Raw genomic sequence first — 22,752 nt, 5'->3', positions numbered from 1 at the left:
ATTGGTCTACATTTGCAAAAATGTTTCTTTGTGATTTTCCCCATGTTATCCTTCAAGCTTGGAAGGCACCACATACAGCTATCCATAAAACTACTCATTATTCACCTTTTAATCTCCTAAAACTCCCCATTGGGTCCACAAACCAACTAGCCAATATTCAGGATCTCACCCTGCCCTGAGCACCTGTCATGCAGTCATGCACACCCACATTCATTCATGACCTTGAGGTCTCTTCCAACCTAGAAAATTCTGTGATTCTGTGATTCTGTGATTTTTTTCCAGGACTCCCTTCCTTTTTTTTTTTTTTTTTTTTTTTTTTTTGGGTCAACTAACTTATTGGTTGCTATTTGTGCATCACATAGCACTCTCAGGACCTGTGGTGCTGCAGTTATACAAATACATGCCACCCTCTTACCCTTTCCCTTTTGTTCATCTTATAGGTCTAGATGATAGAGAAAATTGGAACAAATTTTCTTTGTGCATCTGTGATAGCTTGAAATGGGTGGTGCATAAAAATGGCACCTTTTGTATAAATACTTATATTTCTAAGAGCATTGTGAGAGCAGCAGAGCTTGTGTGAGCAAGTGGGATTGACATCACCTCATGCCTTCTTAATAAAAGTGCCATCTCACTCTGAGAATGAATCTGCATTGAGATCTGAGTAAAGAAAAGAATAGACCCCACTGGATTTATTAATGTCATCTCTTCTTTTTGTTATTGGCACAAGTTTGTTTTGAGAGTAATTGAAAGTGAATAAATCTGAAATCCATCTGGTGCCACTTTTTTGGCTGGAAATAAAATATGAAGACAATTTAAAGAATGAGTGCCTAGAGAACGTTTGAAGTCTTTTGATACCACTTTTTACTTGTACATGTGTAAGATCAAAAATTGGGAGGAAACAAGGGGAAAAAAGGAAAGGGAAAAAAAAAAAAAAACAACAGCAACAACAACCACCAACAAGAATCAATGTGATTTGCATTTCAGACCTTTTCATTTGATCAGTGAATCGGCATTGTGAGTGCTTACAAAGATTTTAATAGGAAAACTCAGCCAAGAGAATACTAGATGCACCATCAAAAACTGAATTTCTTGTCTGCTGACCTATAAATCTGTGTTCACTATGGCCTTCCAGAGGGACATAAGATTACTTTTTTTTCCTGTCAGCATTACAACACTGTTTCCGTGCATCCCTAAGCTAGCTCAGCCAGTGTCTCAAGTCCAGTTCATTGATCTGTAAATTGATTACAAGGCTCTCTGGTGGGTTTTGTGCATGACTCTGACTGCTGCAGGTGCAGATATCTGTTTAATTGGCATGAGGAGGCATTTTGAGGCAGCTTTAAGATTCACCTAGGGAAATTTACAGCACAACCAGATGGGATTAAGAAGTGGGTGATGGGGCCACTTTTATTGGCAGGCTTTGTTGTTCTTTTCACCTTGCAGATATCTTTGTGCTGATTGCTTCAGTGCCAGTGGTTGCTGTTGGGAACCAGGGCAATGTTCTGGCCACATCTCTCAGAAGCCTTCGCTTCCTTCAGATCTTAAGGATGCTCCGAATGGACAGGCGGGGTGGCACATGGAAACTTTTGGGATCGGCCATTTGTGCACATAGCAAAGTAAGTGAGGAGCTTGAAGGACTTACCTGTGTCTTGGGGGAGAGATTTTAAAGTGGAAGAGAGGGGAAGCACAGGTGCAGCAATTCCTTAGGATTATTTCTAGCACAAGCTTTTGTTTCACCTTTTCAGCTTTATTCCCTCTTCTGTTCTATGAACCATTTCTATCTTCCTCTACTCAATAGTGGTGTTGGGAAGTGACAAAACTGAGTGTTCACTCCCATGCTCATTACAACAGGAATTTTGTCATGACACAGAATAAGAGGAAGGACATCCTTTTAATGGTAAAGTATATTGAAATCTTTGGCAGAAACGCCTCTGTAGTTGCAACGTATTTTTAGTGGCTTCACAGGCTTGCCTGATCAACAGATGGAGCAGGACTCCAGAAGGTTGGAAAGAGGCTGGCTAGTAGAAATGTGGTTTCAGAAGGAGCTACTGGTATAATTTCTCTGGAAACATGGGTCAGACAATACAAAGATGCACACAGTGTGAATCCAGACAGACAGGATTTCTAAAATCATCTTTCCTCAGTCTAACTTGATGCTATAGTCAGACATTCTGTCTCACACCCGACAGATACATTGTGATCTTGCATTTTCACCAAACACTATTACAAGTTAAAAACTATCTGCATAAAAATCCTGTAGATGAGATTTCTCATCTGCACTGGGTGTAGAAAAACTGCATATAATCTGTGCTACTTACATTTCTTTTTATTTTATTTTATTTTTTTTTGTATCCATGAATGACATTCCTGACATTTTAGGTTTCTTTTTTGTTTTGTTTTGTTTTTTTCTTTTTTTTTTTTGGCTTGTTTTGTTTAAATTAAAATGCCAGCTGGCACAGCATAATTAGGCTTTGCGTCTTTGTAGTGGCTGATAGGGATACCCTGCTTCATTTCAAACCAACTTCTGTTTCTTCCCTGTACAAACTTGCTACAAGGCAGGTGGCACATAAACACTTATGTCAAAAATGTTTCTCAGGAAACTGAGATCATAGAAGAAATATACATGCCAAAGACATTGTCTAGAAATGTTTAAGGCTTCACAGTGTGAGATTTTTTTCAATTGTTCCTCGTTTATTCCCCATCACTACCCTTTGGGTCTCAGCTGAATGAGAGAGATAAGAAAAGGTTGAGAGAAATTTGCTTCACTGGAAGACAGTAAAGAAACAATTTTGATAACAAGGATAGACAACAAATTACATTTTGTGGTAGCACAGCAGAAATCAGAAAAGAAGTTGACTTATCTCAAGACTCAATTATGAAATTCGCAGCTACAACACTTTCTTTGGTAAGAGCCATTCTCAGAAGGTGAAAGAAAGTGGAATATTGATTTTTAGCTGCTTGTGAACACTTTCTGCTCTGTTTCAGACATTTCTGGGATTGTAATTTGCTTCACTGAGTCTCCCACCTTAATGAGATTAGCCACACACTCCACTGTAGTCAGTCCCTCCAAAACAAGGTCAGGTTTTGTTTTAACACCAACATTTTTAAAGGTGTGTTTTTATTGCATCATTCCAGGCTGAAAACATACCTTGAAATCTGCTTTAATATGCCTAAAGAGAAGGAACTGCATTCTACAGCCTTGGCACTCTGAAGGTGGAACTTGGGCAGAACTGTTGATTTGCCAGACAAGACAAATCCAGCCTGGGGGCAGTAGGAATGGGCATGACTGTTAAAAGCAAAGAAGATTTAAGGTCAGGGACAGAGGTCTGTGTCATAGTGCAGCTAAACTTTTAACCCAGCTTTACGCAGAACTGCAACTTTGCCAGTAAGTGCTGAGCCAAGCTGATCATGGACTGTGACCAAGCCAGCAGTGACAGCTCTGCTGCTATCTCCAGTGCTTCTTTCCTCTTCTGACGTTTACTCTGCCAGTTAGGGGTACTGAGTCTGTTTTCAGCCCCTCCATTGTCCATCTGTTTCATTTGCAGGAACTCATCACCGCTTGGTACATCGGGTTCCTGACGCTCATCTTATCCTCGTTTCTTGTTTATCTGGTTGAAAAAGATGTGCCTGAAAAAGACGCTAATGGTGTGGAGATGAAGGAAGAGTTTGAAACCTATGCAGATGCATTGTGGTGGGGACTGGTAAGTGACTCCAAAAATACTTTATGATCTTAAAAACTTTGTATATAATCAGAGATGATGTTAGGGGCCACAGTGTAAGTGCTGCTGAATTTGGGTGAGTGTTTTTGGTATAACATTACCAATAGTAAGGATACCCCTAAAGCCAATTGTTAGAATTGATATCCCTGTTGATATTCAGTCAGACAAAGGCTCTTAAGTGCTTAAAGCCTCTTCAGAAATCAGTCTGTGTTCCTGGCTTCTCACAGGAGGAGGGTCTCTATAAGTATAACTGCACTGGCAGAGCTTATCCCTATGGGAGACCTGGTTTTCAAAACAGCAGTATCCTGCTTGTGAGAGCTACATCCTTCAGCAAACGGCTAAATCAGATCTGGCCAAAGGATTGTTTTGTAGGTCTAGCAAACCACAGCATAGGTTTGGCCACTGTAGGTAGATATTCATGGAAGTTAAGTCTATAAAGAGACAACAAGACCCTTCCACAGAGGGATTCTCTGGATTCAAGCATGGAAAGGTAGAAAGATGTCTCTGTGAAGGATAATCAACACTTTGTTTATGTATTATATGCATTTCTCAAGAATATGTGAGGGATTTCCATGGGGGGTAGGATACTGAGCAAGAGGGACCCTTAATACATCTGTTCTTGTTGCTTCTCATGAAGAGTGGAGTATTGGTTTGCGCCTCTGCTTATGTGATCACATAAGATTCCTGCCACCTGGTGTATAGAATTTATATTTCTTTTCTACCAATAGTTATGGAAGTTGTCTGTATCATTTTGTGACTAAGATTCAACATTTTTTTATTGTTATTATTTAATGCACTTCACTTATAAGTGGCAAGTTGTGGGTTTGTTTTGTTTTTCCCCCCTTTCCATCATTAACCAAAAAGGTGATGCACAGAACAGTTGGATATTTTCATATCCTTGTCTAGTAGGAATTTCAGGTAAAGTGTTAGTGGTAAGAAAATGTACGTGGCTGAAAAACAAGGATTAGCACATGTACAAGAAAGGAATAAGTTCTCAGAAAATCATATTTGCTTTGTAGGGACTGGGGCTTCAAAAGAGGTAGCTCTGACTGGTTGTTAAAGCTCTGCAAAATGTTAATAGAAAAGTCCTATTCCTAACTGTGCATTGACAGTGGGCTCACTGTTTGTGCCACATCAGTTCCCTTTCAGCAAATGTATCCTAGAGAGGCAGCTGATTTAAAACTAAATCCATTCTCCCAGGTGCAGTGCCTCTGGACTAGGATACCATGAAAAAAATTGGCTGGTCCATCATAAAGATCCCGTTTTAAGAAGTTGTGTGTGAACACCCGTAGAGCTAAGTGAGTTACACAGGTTTGATGGTGATGTTTAAAGACAATTTGTTGGCTTTGTTTTACTTATGGGAAGGCCTGGTCATTTTGCCCACAGATCACCCTTGCTACGATTGGGTATGGTGACAAGACCCCCAAGACATGGGAGGGCCGGCTGATTGCAGCTACGTTCTCTCTCATTGGAGTGTCTTTCTTTGCTCTTCCTGCAGTAAGTACCTTCCTCCTACCCTCTTAGCCACAGCCCAGAGCTGTGTGCTTGCAAAAAGAAGGTGAAGTGATCAAAACTGCTAGTTAAAATAAAATTCCTTTTAAAGGAGGACTCAGACACTTGAGCTGGTCTATGTTAGTAAATAACTGATTCATGCTCTGCTTTCTGGTGGCAAGTAGCACACTGCTATCAAACAACCTTCTTCCCAACTTCGCATACAGACTATTGGGAATAACATGTCACCCTGATACTCCTTGAATGTGTGGGCTTTCTCTGAGACAGTGCTAGCTGGCAAAGGACAAAATCAATCCAGCAAGTGAACAGTCTGGGTGATTACAGGATAGTTCACAAGCCTGTATCCTGGCCCAGGTTAGTTTACTGGTATTGACATAGCCACACAAGACAATTTTTTAAAGGATTTGAGGCCCACTGATTTCATAATTAGTGTTGGGACCATATTACCTAGCTCTAAATATTTACAAGCTAGAGATCTACATCTGAGTAGATGAGCAGTGATCGTTCTTTAACCCATGCATCTCTGCAGAACAATTAATCTCATATATTCCCCCTCCTTCCTCCCTACACTTTTCCTGAGTAAGAAATGCCTAAAATCTTGCATCACTCTATGCTTTCAGGGCATTCTGGGATCAGGGCTGGCACTGAAGGTCCAGGAACAACATCGTCAAAAACATTTTGAGAAAAGAAGAAAGCCAGCAGCTGAGCTCATTCAGGTTTGCAGCCACTTCTCTCATTGAAAAGATGTTGGTTATGAAGACTGTTGCGTCATGTAACCAGGACTATCCCTTTCCCCCACCCAAATTCTCATTTCACATAGCTGGAGTCGACAAGTATCTGTAAAGGAGTCAGTTGTTTTTGTTTTTTTTTTTTTTTTGCATTGAGTTAGACAATCCAGTGGTCCTTGCAGTTTTTGAGGAATCTTTCAACTGCCAGAATATCTTTTAGAAGAAAGGTGTCTTTAGAAGAAAGGCACTCATCTGCTAGTTTCTGGAAAACAACCATCTTCTCTGTCAATGCCACAAAATCACAGAAAACAAGCTGTTAAAAAAAAAATTATTTGCAAAATCCAGGTTTTGCCAGTTCCTTTGAGAGAGTGTTTTATGTGCAAACAAAGTTATGCTGTTATTGATGTGAAAACATCAATGGAAGTAACACAATAGACAGTGACTGGTTCAATCAAGGCAAATTACATAAATAGCATGCGTGGTTTGTAAAAGCTGAAACATTCTGTTGGATCTTCCATTACATTATTGGAAGAACAAATGAATCAATGGAAAGAGCCTTCTTAGCTCACTTGGACTTTTGTTCTGGCCTTTGCTATGAGTTCAAAAATTCAAGCATAAAATGATTCATCTGGGGGCTGATGAATTTGACAGAAGTTGCTCAGTGTAGGTGTGGAGCACACTCTGAGGGCAGTGAAGCAAATGGTAGCATTTTCATAGAAGGAGAGAGAAACTTCTTGTAATATCAGAGTGAAGTGATGACGCTCAGGACTGCTTAGGATCAAACCAGTACTCAGGAGAAAAAGGTCAAATGGCATATTACACAGTTTTCATTAAAAACGCTGCTTAGAAAACAGAAGAGACTATAAGAATGAGTAGTGAATGGAATCCACCTTCTAAATTAAAGTATATCCACTTAGCAGCTAGTTAATTTAGCCACAATATTTGTAGTTTTGTGCTTAGAGAATTTTGGATGAAGCTAAGTGCCGAAGTAGTAAGTTGCTCAACAAAATTTCCTTTAATGTTACATTAGATAGTAAATTAGCTTAAGCACTTCTGGAAACACTGGACACATATAGCAGTGTTTAGGGTTACAAGAGAAGAAGTCAGTTTAGTCAGGTATGCTCTGTTGTTTGTCTTGGTGATTCTCCCTCATGTCCTGTTTCCTTTAGGAGGCTTCCCAGATAATAAACTCGTGTTAATAATTTTGCCATAAAGTGACACTCATTTGGTATGGCTGATTAGTAATTAATTTCCAGATAGTAACTCGGGTGAATCATTACATTCTTTGAAACAATATGGCTGTTTTCAGTCTGAGGAATTTTTTTACCTAATACTAATTATTGTCTCTCCCTTGCTGTCTCCAGGCTGCCTGGAGATACTATGCTACTAACCCCAACAGGATTGATCTAGTTGCTACCTGGAGGTTTTATGAATCAATTGTATCATTTCCATTTTTTAGGTAAGTGCACTGTCCACCTCTCCATCACCATTTTCTGTGAAGTATTAGTCATGAGAGGAAACATGGAATTTTTGTATATAATGAGGCTTTTGTACGTATCAGAGAGTTGCCAGTTAATGTATTCCTGTTTGAGAGCGAAAAACACACTTTTGGTTTCTGGATCTATTTCTTCTCCATTCCCTTAGTGGGATGTAGTGGGAGCACATGGATATCTCCCTTGGTGTTTAGCCTCTCATGAGGCTAAACAAAGGACATGGTTGCCTCACAGTCAGCTTTATTTTGTAAGACTTTGGAGTTTATTGACCTGGATATCTCAATTTCTTCCTCCATAATTTTGATCCCAAGAAAGGTTAAGTCCTGGGTTTCACAGGCACCTGTACTCACACCCTCTAGGATGCAGTTCTGTATTTTAAGATATGGGCTATAGTGAAAATTATTTCCCCTCCAATTCAACCAGACTGAGAATTATGTTGCCATGGAGGTGGCCATGCCACAAGAAAAAAATCAGTGCTTATTAAATCCTTGCCTTTTGACGATACCAATTACTTACAGGTATAATTCAATGGAGGACAGCCAGAGAATGTCTAAAGCTGTCTCCCACTGAAGCCATTCATTGACAGTAAACAATAAAACTTTTCTGGATAGTCAAGAATCCTATTTTTTTTTTTAATCCTAATTTTAATCACCACTCCAGAGTTCAGTGAAAGCATTGCATGCATCAAACATGCATACTTAATCTATGTTCACATACTAATGGATGGATCTGTCTGATCCTCACTTTTCTGGCCTGTCAAACAGGCACCTTCCTCACTTTGAGGTATTAAGAGTTAAAACTGGCCCTATGAAAGCCAAAACTTTTAGCTATAGACTGTCAGCTGCTAATGATGGGCATTAACAAACTAAATATATGTTTTAGACTTTCCCTCTGGGCTTGCTGTTATATCTCTCATTCTTAAAAAAAGGTGCTCTTAAACCACTGCTCAGGTGAGAGATCTGAGCACAGGTAAGCTGTATTCACTGAGCTAATACTGCAGCATCAGCTGTTGCTCAAAACTGACTTGAAGAAACTTTTCAGGCTTCTGCCTTCACAAAGGGAAAATCACAAATATTATCCCTTTCTTTGTTTTATCTAAATGTTTCTTTAGGACTAATCTCACATTGGTCACAAAGGAAATCTCTAAGAAAAAACAAGTGTTTAATTAAGGCTCAGTACATTTCTTTTTGTTATCCCTCCTCACTCTGTATCTATTCCCACATTATCTACTATAGACTGATTTCTAGAGGGTTTCTTGACCTCAGGTTTTGCTCAGAGAGTAATTTTCAGGTTCACCTGGCATCTAGACTCATTACTGTGATTTCAAGCTTGTTCATTGTATGTAGGTTCTTCTGTGATTCAAATGCAACCTGAAATTTAATAGGTGTTTTGCAAATAAGGTCCTGGGAGAGAGGGCAAGGGAGCTGAGTTCTCATGAAAGACTGGATTGCCATTCTAATGAAGCACAGATTAGTTTCAAGAAGCTATTTCACTTTCTTTGCTTTATGGGTACTTTACAATGAAGTGTCAGGACTTTTATTTTTGCTGTCAGTAATGGTCACAGAACAGAAAAAGTATAAGTGATTAGCAATAGATTAACAATTTCTATAAAAAGAATCTGCTGAATTTATTATGTAATTCTTTTCCCCTTGCTTTCTTGTCATGCTTCTGCTCTTGTATAAAAGGAAAGAGCAATTGGATGGTACTGCCAGGTATGTAGCTGTCATTATTATAGCCTTGTTTTAATACAGTTATTGGGGAATGTTAAATGGTTCTTTGTGGATTTATGAGCTGTTAACCAAAACATGCTACTAACACCACAGATAGTCATTAAAAATGATTAACCAATCCATTTTCTAATTGCTTGCTTTTTTTCCAATTTAACAGCACAGCTAAAATGCTAATTGTACAAATGCAAAGTGTTGCTTGCTGATTGTCTGTAAACAGCTTTATTGTTCATTATGATTAATCATGGTCTATATAGATTTCTCCTGGTCCATGCTATAGAGCTAGGGATTAGCATCCAGGTTGTTCTGGTGTGAATTTAAAGTTCTGCTTCATGTGTGCTTCTGTGCAGAGCAATGTTGTGGTGTAAGGGATCAGCTCTGTGTTATTTCACCACATTCACATATTTCTTGATGATAAATGGTAAGATAGAAGGCTAAGATGGATCAGCAGGATAGTCAAGCTCTCTGGCAGTACTAAAAAGGCTACATTGAGACTGACGGCTTGTTCCCACCTCCGCTTAAATAGATGGGGAAGTTCCCAGTAACTTTGGGGAATTTATGAGCAAAGAGAATGAAAGAATCACCAGTCCTAATACTGATCAGTCACTGAACACTACAACAGGGCAGTCACCGTGAAAGAACCTGCAAGGTCTCAAATATATTTGGAAATGAAGTTTTCATAACCCTCCAGCTAAGTTACAGATTCAAATGCACATCAAATATTTCAACTTTTTTAGGTCAAGATCCTGAAGGACTTAAATGCTAAACTACTAGCAATGGATCACCCACAATGAAAGTCAATAGATATTAAAGGATATATAGTTCCACAAAGAGTCATGATGACACTATTTCCATTTCCATCCCCATTTAAAACACAGAGAAGAAAAACAAGAATTGTAGTAGACTTTGTAAACTGCCAGAGAAGAGGCTTGGGTTTCAGTCCCAGACCTGATGAAAAGTTATTATATTTTTTTAATATATTTTTAAGAATGTATTTAATCTTTTTATATAACAAAGCATAGCTTCAACAAAGGAAGCTGAAAAAAAACAGGTTCATATTTGGTGTTCTCCTATGAATGATGAGGGTACAAATCTCCTTTAACAGAGCAGAGAAACCCAGTTTTCCTTACAATTCAACAAGTGCTGTAGTCATTAATTATTGGGAAAGGGATGGCTTCCCAATAATCCTGTCACCATCATCATAGGCTAACCTTTTCCTCTTCAAAAACTACCTGGATGGAGCTTCTTAGTTTCTGGATCCTTTTGAATCTTAAGTATTACATACTCATGACACTGCCCAGGCTAGGCAGACTTGAGAAAACGCAGCTTCATTAAGCATGCAGAAGTCTGGAGATTTTAGGCATTTCCAGTGTTGGCCTTTAATATCTAGGAGAGGTTTTAGGACGTGAAATCCTTTTAAGTATGTAACTTTATACTTTGAGCCAACCCATGCTCTGACTCAGATGCAAGAGCAGATTAAAATGGTGTAACTGAATGATTACTGAAGTTTGCTGTCAATCACAGCCCTTCTAGAAAAGTTCCTGCACCTGCAGTGACAGAACAGTTCATGAAGTAGCTTCTGAGTTGCTCTAACTTTCATGTTAGTGGAAGACATTTAACACCAATGCAGTGGATTAAAACATGAAAATTATGACTCTCAGCACAGAATCTTTAAAACTGTAATCCCAGGGCCCCTCATTCTATCACTTTATGCATTGCTTTTATGTTGTTATATAAGTAATGACCTTCAGCAAAACCATCATTAATCCTGCACTGGAGCTTTAGCAAGACTTTTTTAATGGAAATAATCATTCACTAAAAGGGATTGAAAGCTCTCCAGGTAAACTAGCAAATGGTGGTACTTGTGGGAGCATCCATGGACTTGAGTAGACATAGGACTGAGCCCTAAAATCTGGTTATTTTGACAGTCCCACCTCCCATCTCTCATAAAGCTCTTATTTACAGACCATGTAATTAAATAAATAAATAAATAAAGTCTTCTTCCTACAGTGATTTAGTGTGGAAAGTATTACTTGTATTCCACTGAAGTTTGTATTGGAGGCTGGACTGGAATAAAAGGTCAATAAGGAAATGTGGTCCTAGTGGAGAGAGCAGCCCATCAGTGCACTCTGTCTCCAAGATCTTGCATCAGTGGAGTACTTAATGGACAAGTTGTGGTAATAAAGTTCATTTTCTGAACAGTGTTTGATAACAGAGAAAGAAGAATTGGTCCAAATCTTTCCCAGAAGAGTTAAAACATAGCTAGTTAATAAAAATGAGGCTGTGTGAAACTTTGAGGATGGATAGTGCTCTGAGCATCGTTTTCTATTCTGTAGCTCTTTAGGAACCCCACATAGCCAGCTCTATGACATATCCTTTGAGGACCTCTCCTCTAAGCAGGATGACAAACTGTCAGGGAGGTGCAACTCCATGTTCTTAGACCATTTGGAAGAAACACAGGGAAGACAACAGTGCGGAAGAATCCATTTCAAAAGTTGCAACCCAAAGCAAGGCCTTGAGAAAGGACTTGTGGTAGCAGAAAGCCAATGAAAGTTTGGCAACAGCCCATAGCTTTACTGAAGCTTACTTGAAACTAAAACTGTGAAGAAGTGAGACTTGATGAAGAGCACGTTGACTCAGACAGTAGGGTGGATCATGTAAGCAGTGAAGGGACGTGGTATATATCATGCTGCTCTGTTAAGAACAGCGCTTTCACTAGGTGTCCTTATACAGGCTCCCAAACCAGGAGGAACTGGGGCTGTGCTTTTCACTGCTTACTGGTGGGGAGTCTGCTGACTTTGTGCTACAGTTGCCACAGTTTTTTTAAATCCTTGATCAATGCCTTAAACTATGAGCACATGGAATTACTACAGGTAGTAATTGTACCTGGAGAGAAAGGAGGACCTCCTGTTCCCACTTGGTCTGAAAACTCCTGTGCTGTTGCACTTCTGTATGTATTCGTTTACTTCCCAAGAAGGAAGATTTATGAAAAAAATACATGAATGTTCATATCTGCTAGAGTGCTCTCATTCAGCAAATATTTGGGTGCCTGACCTATGTTTCCCAACATTTAGGGTAGGCCTTTACAGGATGGACATGTTGTTTACATTGAACCAAGTTTTTACATCTGCGTTTGGAATTGTGGCCTTGATTTTTCAGCACAGTTACCAGCTATTAGCAATGATTTGGACTAATGTATGAATTTTGAATCATTTGTATATACAGGCACTTTAGTGAAGGATTTTAAACTTTCTCCTAGGGCCTTGTTCCTAATCAGGTATTTAATTTCTGCACAGAGCATTTCCCATACATAGAACTAGACATCAGGAGAACATGTTTATTCCTAGATGCATTATTACGTGGTTGCAGAAAAGTCATTGATCCCTGTTTCCTTATGTCTACAAGATAAATAACATCTCTGTCTTTGGAAAGATGTTTTGAGATCCTTAAGTGGCAGAACCTGTACTAGTCCTACCTATTCTATGAGTATAAAAGAATGCATATAATGTGGTGCATTTTTATATTGCCAGAAGTAACAATATAATGCAGATAAAATCATTCTTTTCAAGGCTGGAAACTGTCACTGTCAGCATTTCCTTTTAATGCAACTTCCTGAAACAGAAAGAGGAAAAAAGCCAATCTGATCTGTACACTACACTAACTACAAACAAAAGGATGTTCCCATTCTTTTTCATAGAGCTTTTCATGGGTAATCATTAACGTCTCATCTTAATAACTTTTCTTCACTTTACAGTAATGTCATGTTTAGTAGGGAGTCATTCTTTGGATCAAGCCTCACAAGAAAACTTAGGTATATACATTCAAGTAACAATCAAGCCTCACTCTTCATATTTTTTGCATGCCATTCTCTGCCTGCACTTTCTGTTTTGACTACAGTAGTTCATCTAACTACCATGAAAAGTAATGAGAGATAAGACTGAAACATTATTTAAACATAAAAAGAAACTTGCATGACTTTGCAGGTAGTTCATTGTTCTGCTGTTCAGAAAACATTGGGTCTAGTTCTGGCTCTGCCAATGATCTGCTTAGAAACAACTGCTTTTCACTGTTTTCATAGAATGGAAATGATACTAACCTACTCTGCTAAGCATTCAGAAATCTATGGGTGAAAAACATTCTGTAATAGATGAAAACTGTTTATTTTGCAGTCCCAACCCTGTCAATACAAATACATAGAAGTAACATAGTATTTGATTTTAATGGATCAACATCCCTGCATGTTTATTTACAGGTACTGGTTCAGCAAATGGAAAACAAGTGGAGGATTTTTATCATCTCAGTAATGTTAATGACATGCTTAAACATCTTGCTGAACTGTGACCTGAAATGTGGGGCAAGAACTTTATCTTCCTGCAATGGGACATAGAAGTAATTAGTAGCAATTCAGAAATCTGAAGGACGCACCATTGGAAATACTAAGATTTCGACTAAATTGTCAAACATTCTATTTTATCCTGCACAAACATCTTCCTACCATTCAACTTTAGCTTGTTCTTCTCATTTCTGCTTCATTCCACAAACATGAAATCATCAGCACACAACACAGCTTTCCTAGCCTAAGCCCTTCAGCTTTTGGAGAGCTGCTAGTGAAGCACTCTATTTTTCATTGAATGATTGGCCCATGCAAAACATTTGAGAGACATTGATTTTTTCAGTTTGGTTTGCTTCTAGTGGTTGATACATGAAGAAATGTTCACTGCAAAGTAAAGAGTGAGTCAACATCCACATGGTTTCTATTTACATTTCTGGATGCAGCCTTTGGTGAAAAATATCCATCCTGTTTTCACAAAGAATTGAATTTGGATTATTTTCTCCATGGATTGCCATGATACTGCTTATTTTTGCCCATTTCCATTCACTTTAGTGAATGCATATGAGAAAAAGGACTCAGCAAAAGCCTCTAGTGTGGACAACAGCTCTTTCTCTTCCTGAGGGGCATCAAAGATGAGCCTAAGTAAGGACTTGTGCTCATGTTTCTGACCAAATAATTTGAATGGTAGGTGAGTTTGGATTTAGAGTTATGCCTACACATAAATACCAATAAGAACATAAAACACAAGAGGGTGAGGAAAAGTTACCTAAAATGGGGTGTTTTCCTATTATAAATCAGACACTTGTAAATTTAGACCTTGGGATTCATGGTGTAAAGTGGCTTTTAAAGAAGGCATTAGTTTTCAGGAAGTTAGAGTCAACTATTTTAATGTCAAACATTTTTGTGAGTTCTTCTCTATAGAAATTAATGTTATTTGATTTCCTTAAAAGGAAAAACTGATTGGCTAAAGTTCTCAAGAACTTTGGAAATGCAAAATGTTCTTTGTTGGGAAAAGACATAGACTCTTAGAGATCAGTTGAATGTATTTACTGAGGGTTAGATTTTCAGCAGGACTCATTGCTGTCCTCATAATATTAGTTTCATGCTAATTTCCACTGGGAGAAGTTCAAAGGAGAATATTTCTGAAAACTTCATTTAGAATGTTTGATTTCCCAAAGCTATGTTCACCCAAATAAGGACAGCGGATAATGTAGAAAAATATTGAAGTAAACATGACTTGTTTTTGCTTCCAGTTGCTTGAGACCAGGAATAAATAAACCTACAGATTAGCTAAACTGCAAAAATATGGAAAGATTTTCTGAATATTATTACTCCATGTGAGGTGAAAGTGTTTAATACATGGAAGAGGGCTGTGTTTGATTCATTTTTATTATTAATTCATTATTTTTCTTCTCATACATGTACCATTTGCTTATGAAACTCCAATACTAGGCAAAGAACAGAGAGGAGAGTATCTGGCTTGCATGATGGGATGTAACTGCATTATTTCCTTGCATGACTGTTTCTGAAACAGTATTTCTAGTTCAGTGGTTCCCACTCTTTATTCTGAGCAGGGGTAAAACATCTTCTGCAGAAGCCATCCATCTCTTGTATATCAGCAACCAAATTCTTCTCTCAGATGTTCCAAAATAATTCCCACTGCTCTTGAAGAGCAAGAATCTGAGAGCTGAATTGTTCTTTAGCTGTGAAGATTTCAAGCCAAACTGTTTGCAATGCATCTGTCTTTCCCCCTTTGTGGTGGTTTGTATCTTCCATAGTTATGAAGTTCTCATCCTTGAACTCTACCTTAAAGGCGAAGTTTTGGGGAAAACTTTTATTCCAACACAAGGGAGCAGATGCAATAACATGCAAGGCAAGCAATCACAAGATAGAAAAAATACTCTGCATTTATATCAGAATATTTTGAGATGTGTTATTCCCCACAACTTCTGGAATTACACTGGAAGTCACAATCATATTTTCCTGAATGTGAGGAAGCCAAATGAAGTGAGACCACTGTCCCAAGGAGAGGAAGAGCAGCTCATATCAGTAAGAGGAGTCTGAAAGATAAGCAGCAGTATGTAAACCTGTAGGTGGGAACCACTGTCCTAGCCACTCTCATTGAAGGACGATGTGATCTGCGCATGCTTCATACTCTGAGACCGAGCCATGCGCATGCTGATTTATTGAAGGAGATTGTGTCATGAAAACAAATGTTTCTTAAGTGTTTTTAAAAAGCACAATGTAAACAAAAACCCCAGCAGACCCAGATTTCATCCCCTGGAAATGAGAATAAAGTCCATTGTTTCCCTGATGACAGCTATCCATTTATCTGGAAAGAAGCTTGGGTTTTGTTTTGTATACAACATATTGTTGTATTTTTTTCATGTGAAGCTGATTAATGATTTTCTGAGTATTCTACTGCTCTGGCTGCCTGGATATGAACACAATTGTCTATATTATTGTGTAAACATACTGTCTGAATGTTACTTTAAGGGTTAATTATCAGCATTAAATTATTGATAAAGGCTTCAGCTTATGTAACTTTAGCTGAGACTAGAAATCTGCTTTTAAAATGAATTCTCTTCTAGATCTAGCTGTAATCAGTATTAACAGACAAGTTCCCCCAGTTAAAAAGTAACCCCAAAATGAAACAGATCTCAGTAGGTTAATAAATTCCCACAGAGCATAAAAAGGTGTCTAAAGGTCAATCTTAGACAAAAAATTCAACTTTTTAAACTTTAGGAGTTCTAGCTCCTAAACCTAAGATGCCTGAGCAACAGTCTTGAGACAATGGTTTCTTCTTGAAATGACACTTATTAATGGAGAAAGTTACCTTAGAAAGAGAATTTAGGAATGCTTTCTGTTCAAATTATCTACCTCCATGAATAAATAAATAAATAAATAAATTGTTACTAGATTAGTAGATATGCAATAGAGAACACCAAGACAAAAAAGTAGTCTTTTGTGCTGAATGCAATGGAATATTTTGATCTGTTTTGATCTGTGAGGAAGATATTAAATCTTAATCATTCCTATTCTGAGGTCAGTTCATGGCAGATATTTTGAGCCCTACATTGGGAAAAAAATAAATAAATAAATAAATAAAAATTCAATATGAATCTGTTGGATTCTTTGCATTGTCCACTGACCCTTTTCCTGCTGATCTGATCTGTGTGAAACCTTGTAACACATTATGTGCCTCCTTGTCTTTTGGTAAAGAAGACAGTTGATAAAGGAATTTTAAGTGACAAACTTTGAGAGACCTGGACATGTATTTTGAAGGACTGAGCAAATTTCTGAGACTCAAAGACCATATGTAATGAAAATTATCTTTTCATACAACATTTAACAGCTTTTTATAAACAATAGAAACCCTCCGTCTCACCTATCTTTCTGCTTCTTTGGCTTTGAAGTTCTCTGCTGTAAATATATTTTTCCATTTAGAACTTTTATGTAGTGTTACCAAATCAAATCTTGTGAAGTTTGGTAGGTTGCTCCAAGGCAATGTGTTGTGTGTGGCCAATTTTGACAAAATTATCTCATCACCTGAAATCATCTGAGTTTCACTTTTATCTTTCATCCTCCTAGGAGTTTCTTTCACATCGTTGAATGTCTTTGCAGAAGCCCTTGAACTAATACGCTCAACTTTGAAATCCTAAGTATAAGTGTAATATAGTCCCCACCTTCATTTGAGGTTCATGTGTCATTCATTGGTAATCTGTTAATCTTCACAAAAGAAAAAGCTGATATTCACAACAACCCTACTGTAAATATAATTGTTTCCTACCTAGAGGAAAATTCTTCATTCTAGATGTTCTCATCCTAAAAATTCTTGAGTTTCTTCCTCTTTGTAGTGTACATTACAGTCTCTTTCAGCCTACAAAGATCACTGCCTTGCCAAGCATGCTTAACAGCTCTATCTTTCTTCACATTGGTGACCTCACAAGCTCACTCCTTCTAATTTTCATGCCCATCAGTTTATATTTCCCATCTGACTCTTTGTTATCACTCAACTAGATTTTTTGTGCCTTCCTTTGCAGTAAAATCTGTTTTAGCGTTTTTTCTACTTTGCCCTCCAAAACCCACTCAAGTCATTCAGTTGGCCTTTATTGTCCCCAACTTTATTTGTCATGCCCTTTCAAAACTTGCTCAAGTTAGCTGTATTCTTTTCCTGTAAATATTTTTTCCTAAGTATGATACATGAGTGCTTGAAGAATCCAAATTTCACAGCAGTGCCCTGTAGTTAAGACATCTGTCTTGCAAAGCAGTGCTGTTCTCAAACACTGCCTCTGAGAGAGTAGATAAATGGCAGTGGTTTAACCCGGCCAGCAGCTAAACACCACGCTAAACACCACGCAGCCGTTCGCTCACCTTCCCCCCTCCCTCTCTGGGGTGGGGGAGAGAAATGGAAAGTGAAGCCCGTGAGTTGAGATAAAGACAGTTTAATAAGACAGGAAAATAATCATAACAAAAATAATAATAACAATAATAATAACAATAATACAATGGTGATAATAGGAAAGTAATAATAATATGTACAAACAAGTGATGCACAATGCAATTGCTCACCTCCCGCTGACCGATGCCCAGCCTAACCGAGCAGTCCGGCCCCCTCCCCCTGGCTAGCCACCCCTATATATTGTTTAGCATGACGTCAGATGGTATGGAATACCCCTTTGGCTAGTTTGGGTCACCTGTCCTGGGTCTGTCCCCTCCCAGCTCTTACTGCACCCCCAGCCTGCCTGTTGGCAGGGCAGAGCGAAAGGCTGAGATGTCCTTGGCTTGGTATAAGCACTGCTCTGCAACAATTAAAACATTGGGGTGTTATCAGCACTCTTCTCGTCCTAAGCCAAAACACAGCATTCCACCAGCTACTAGGAAGAAAATTAATTCTGTTCTAACTGAAACCAGGACAAATGCAGAAAAGACATCACAGGATTCTCTGTCTGAATGGAAAGCAAATCACTTGTTGGGATCTTGCACTCATCATTAGTTTAGTCTTTTAGAACACTGTAGCAGATCAGCCAGATCAAAAGTCCAGGCCAAAAAGAAACACTATGGAAACTACTTTTTAAATAAGTGCTTAGGGCTTAACATTAAACTACCCTACATATTCTGTGGTGACTAATTTGTCACAGGTATCAAGAAGTAGCATCTTTAATTTTTTACTCCAAAGAAGGAAGCAATTGCTGCTGTGTGCATTTGTCTGCACTTTGTGCATCTTCCCCATAGCCATTAATTTCTCAGGAAACTACACTACAATAAACTTTTGGTAACATTAATACCATTCACTTAGGCTGCTCTATTTCTTCACTCAAATACATTATTTTCTCTTCTCACGTCATTGACTTCAGTCCTGGCACTGCTGATATATCAGGACTAGCTGTGTCTCCATACTTACACAATTCTTTCTTAACTGCCACTTCCATACTTTCACACACCTGCACACTTCATGCAGACAATGACAGTGGAAGTGTCTGAATTTACTAGGCTGCAGAAATTGTATTCACAACTGTTGTGATGTTGTCAGCAACAAGATTTGGAAAGCCCCAAAAAACATTCTGCAGTAATCTTTAGTGCTTCAGACTTCTAAAGCAGGAATACCCATATTTTCTTATGTCCTAGGTCAAAGATTTATTAATAAGAATCTGACAGTAAAGAAGACAGTACCACTAATTCATATTAAAACAAACAAAAACAGCAACAACAATAACAACAATACCCTGCAATAATTGTGATCTGCAATGCTCAAATGAAGGAGGAACTTTGTATGCTGTAAATTGCAGTATTCCTACTACAGTCAGTACTGTTATGAAAACAGCAAAGACATCATATGTTTTTAAATGCCTCTCACCTTTGCCATTTTAAGAGGAATATTCCAAGAACTTCCACTGTGGTAGGATACTGCATCAGGATACTGCCTCTCTGAGGTAGAAACTCCTGGCAAAGAGGTGCACCAGTAGCACCAGAGACCCCTAGCTTACAAAGACATCAGTAGAACACAAAAGTAACCCATCTGATCAAGGTAACCCCTTAAAAAAGAATAAAACGTTCTGTGAGACCCTTCACTTGCATTGTCTGCACACAGGTCTCTGTCTTCGACCACTATGTCCTTGCAGGTTGCACCCTCCCCATCCTTGCTCTTTCATGCCAGTCAAGTTTAGTGGCTTCAGCTGAACAAACCATACAAAAACCTCTCTGCATACCTATGAAATCTCTTTCTTCTGGCCACCATTGCAACTCTTCCTTCAGCTCTGCTCCCAGCCGTGACTTTCAGAAATTTGCCAGGTGCTGTGGCTTCTTCTCTCCCCCTGCTCAACCCTTCTGACCCACTCTCCCACAGAGAAGTGCCTCTACTATGTGTGCACAAGACATCTCTTCCCAGAGCTGTCCCACACTGAAGTGCCCAAGACTGGGTTTAGAAGTAGGCTTTCTTCCCAAACCTTAGCCCCTCATTTATATTTTTTAACAAATGGTCAATAAACAGATATTTTTAGTAGTAAAATGAACAAGCAAATAAAACATTTATATCATCTCTCAGAGTGTATTTAAGCTGATGCACTAACTAGGAAATTCTTTTGTGCTGCTGTTTCCAGTGACATTGGTAATTGCCTTTAAGACTGTTATGGTCACTGGGCTGTGAGAAGGGTTAATGATGCTGGTAAGATGACAGGCAGATGCAATTTCAATTCAGTGCAGTTGTCACTGAAGGGCAAAGATCTTTGGTCCATAAATCCATAAGAGGACAGTGCAAGGAATCATCAGAGGAACAAAATATGCCACTTTACTACTATTTGTCTACAACACCTCAATTCCTATAATAGTGAGAGATGACTGAAATTGAATAATGGAGAGAACTAGGTGGCTTGCCCTACCACGTACCTAGTAATTGCTTGGCAATGCCTTTCCAGTGTTTTGCTGATAATTTATTTGGTTCACAGCACATCTGACTTTTCTTCTGCTCCTGGTAGTCACATTTAATAGCCTGCCATGGACCCAGTAGAAAAAGGAAGCACTGAACAGGAAAGGCCAAGCATCCTTGTCATTAGATAATAGAACTGCCTAAGTAGTAGTGTTTCTCTTCTTAATAATAAATCTCATGCTTCAGACATAGTACTGGAGCTGAAGCACTGTGATACATTATGTAGAGAGGATAGCAAAACCCTCTGGTAACATTTTCAACATTGATACAAAAAAATGCTCATAAAAAGCAGTTAATTACATATGGAGCTTAGCTGTTGCTTACAAAGACATTGATGTATTACGGTAGCCCCAGCAGTGTCCTTGTGTACAAAACATTTATTTAGCCTCTTATATATTTAAAGCATCATGAAAACAAGTTAAAAGTGTACAAAGGAGGAAAATGATTACTTTTGCTTATTTTGTAGCCAAAAGCTGGGTCTCTTGGATCGGGTTCGTGGTACCAATACTAAAGGAAAGCTATTTACCCCTCTGAATGTAGATGCCATTGAAGAAAGTCCTTCAAAAGAGCCTAAGAATGTTGTCTTGAATAATAAGGAGCGTTTTCGCACTGCATTCCGAATGAAAGCATACGCTTTTTGGCAAAGCTCAGAAGGTAGCCCATCTGTGTTGATTTCTTTCTATCCCTCCCCTTTTCTCTTCATTTTACTTTCTTTCTCTGCATCTTCTGTTGAAGGTTTGTGACTTTCTGGGCCAAGCATTGCCACCTCCTGGTTTCATGTGGCACATTTGGGGAAGCTCCAGGAAATGAATGCTGGTGTACAGACAACACAGTACATGAAATAAGGCAGTGGCCCTCCAAAACAGAGCAATTGATATTGGATTTGGCCATAAATGGAGTCAACCCATTTGAACTTGAACAAAAGGGCACACCAGTCAGTGAACTGATGTCCCCACAAAAGCACATGACATCATGGGTCTGTTAATTATCAGGGATGCTATGCTAAGGCAGCTCCCTGCTAAACTGTATCCAGGCATGCATTAGCCTGTGTCTAGGCATCTCAAATACCTCCTCACTGAAATCCCTTAAAACCACATTTTATAGAGTGAACTGCTGTTCCCTTTCCACTTTCCCTAAGACTGCTGCCCCTCGGCAGGTTTATATTTAGTGGTGTCCATACCACAAGAGAGGATATTTTTTCCTCTCAGTCTCTCTCAACACATTTTTCTGTTATTGTCTATTGTGTCTAAATGGTGTCTAAAGAACAGTTTCTCCTTTATTGTGCCAGCTGGCTTCTGTGCATCTATCCATACTACCATGGCTGTAGCTTGGGTGTCCATGCTGGGGACTTGAGTATCCTCCTCCATGAAGTAACATGAGCTCAGAGTAGTGCAAGTAGGAGAACTTGGCCTGTAGCTTCTACAGCTGTTCTAGACCTATGTAAAATAAGATTGGTAAAGACTTTTCACCATATAAGTTCATAAAAGTGGGAACTTCTAAATTTATTTGAAAGGAAGAGAAGTTCTCAATGTTTTCAAAATGCTGAAATCTGAGAGGAGATGCCTCAAATGATGTCTTACTACTATCCCAGCAGAATTAAGAAAATCATTTCAAAAGTTGACTAGAGAAAGAGGAAGCCACAAGAAATGTTTCCTTATTAAATTACACTTGTTTTATCCCTTTGTATATTGTGCAGTCAGATTTTTGTTTGTTTGTTTTTGACCTGCCTTGCAGATGCAGGTACAGGGGAACCCATGGGAGAAGAGAGAGGCGACAGTAGTGACTTCCTCATGGAAGATATGATCCCCACATTCAAGACAGCCATCCGAGCTGTCAGGTAAATGTCTTTGACTTCTTCTTGGTGCTTGGCTTTGATTTTGAATGTTTGTGCTTCAGGAAAACACACCACTGTATTGCTGCATGTTGATTCATTGTTGTTATTCATAGTTTAATACTTGAACTATAAAAGCTATACAAGTCCTCTTTCAAAATATACGGAAAGGAAAATGTTTTTCAGTAACACTGATCATGCCATTTTTTGCAAGACACTATAAACATATTTGTTATAAAACAATGTAGTATACAGCTTATCTTTAAAATATGCTGTAAATATAGTATCTTGCCCAAGTTACTGAGTGTAACATTTATGTACAGCTGGAATTCTAGCTTAGTAGCAAATCCTTAGCTGACTCAATTCTTATTTATTTACAATTGTATGAGTCTGCAATATATTTTTTGTCTGTCATGCTTTAATAGATGCTGAAGTCTCCATTTCATCGGTCTTCAGCCTGTCACATATGTCACCTCTAGTTTTGCAT

General features: G+C 38.6%; 1 protein-coding gene across 2 annotated transcripts in view; it reads left to right on the top strand.

The window, feature by feature from the left end:
- The window catches only part of KCNQ3 (potassium voltage-gated channel subfamily Q member 3), a 199,534-nt gene that overhangs the window by 164,075 nt on the left and 12,707 nt on the right, over window positions 1–22,752 (top strand). Inside the window, exons 4-12 of one of the 2 annotated variants that reach the window (XM_032182573.1) lie at window positions 1,441–1,613; window positions 3,543–3,698; window positions 5,103–5,213; window positions 5,849–5,944; window positions 7,321–7,415; window positions 9,135–9,161; window positions 12,931–12,987; window positions 20,901–21,088; window positions 22,169–22,271. In XM_032182573.1, the coding sequence (XP_032038464.1) occupies window positions 1,441–1,613; window positions 3,543–3,698; window positions 5,103–5,213; window positions 5,849–5,944; window positions 7,321–7,415; window positions 9,135–9,161; window positions 12,931–12,987; window positions 20,901–21,088; window positions 22,169–22,271 (1,006 nt within the window). The remainder of the gene's footprint in view (window positions 1–1,440; window positions 1,614–3,542; window positions 3,699–5,102; window positions 5,214–5,848; window positions 5,945–7,320; window positions 7,416–9,134; window positions 9,162–12,930; window positions 12,988–20,900; window positions 21,089–22,168; window positions 22,272–22,752) is intronic. The other variant, XM_032182574.1, reaches the window with a different exon arrangement.

This window comes from Aythya fuligula, chromosome 2 (genome assembly GCF_009819795.1).
Source record: "Aythya fuligula isolate bAytFul2 chromosome 2, bAytFul2.pri, whole genome shotgun sequence".
Taxonomy (NCBI): Eukaryota; Metazoa; Chordata; class Aves; order Anseriformes; family Anatidae; genus Aythya; species Aythya fuligula.
This window is presented reverse-complemented; position numbering and strand designations above follow the sequence as displayed.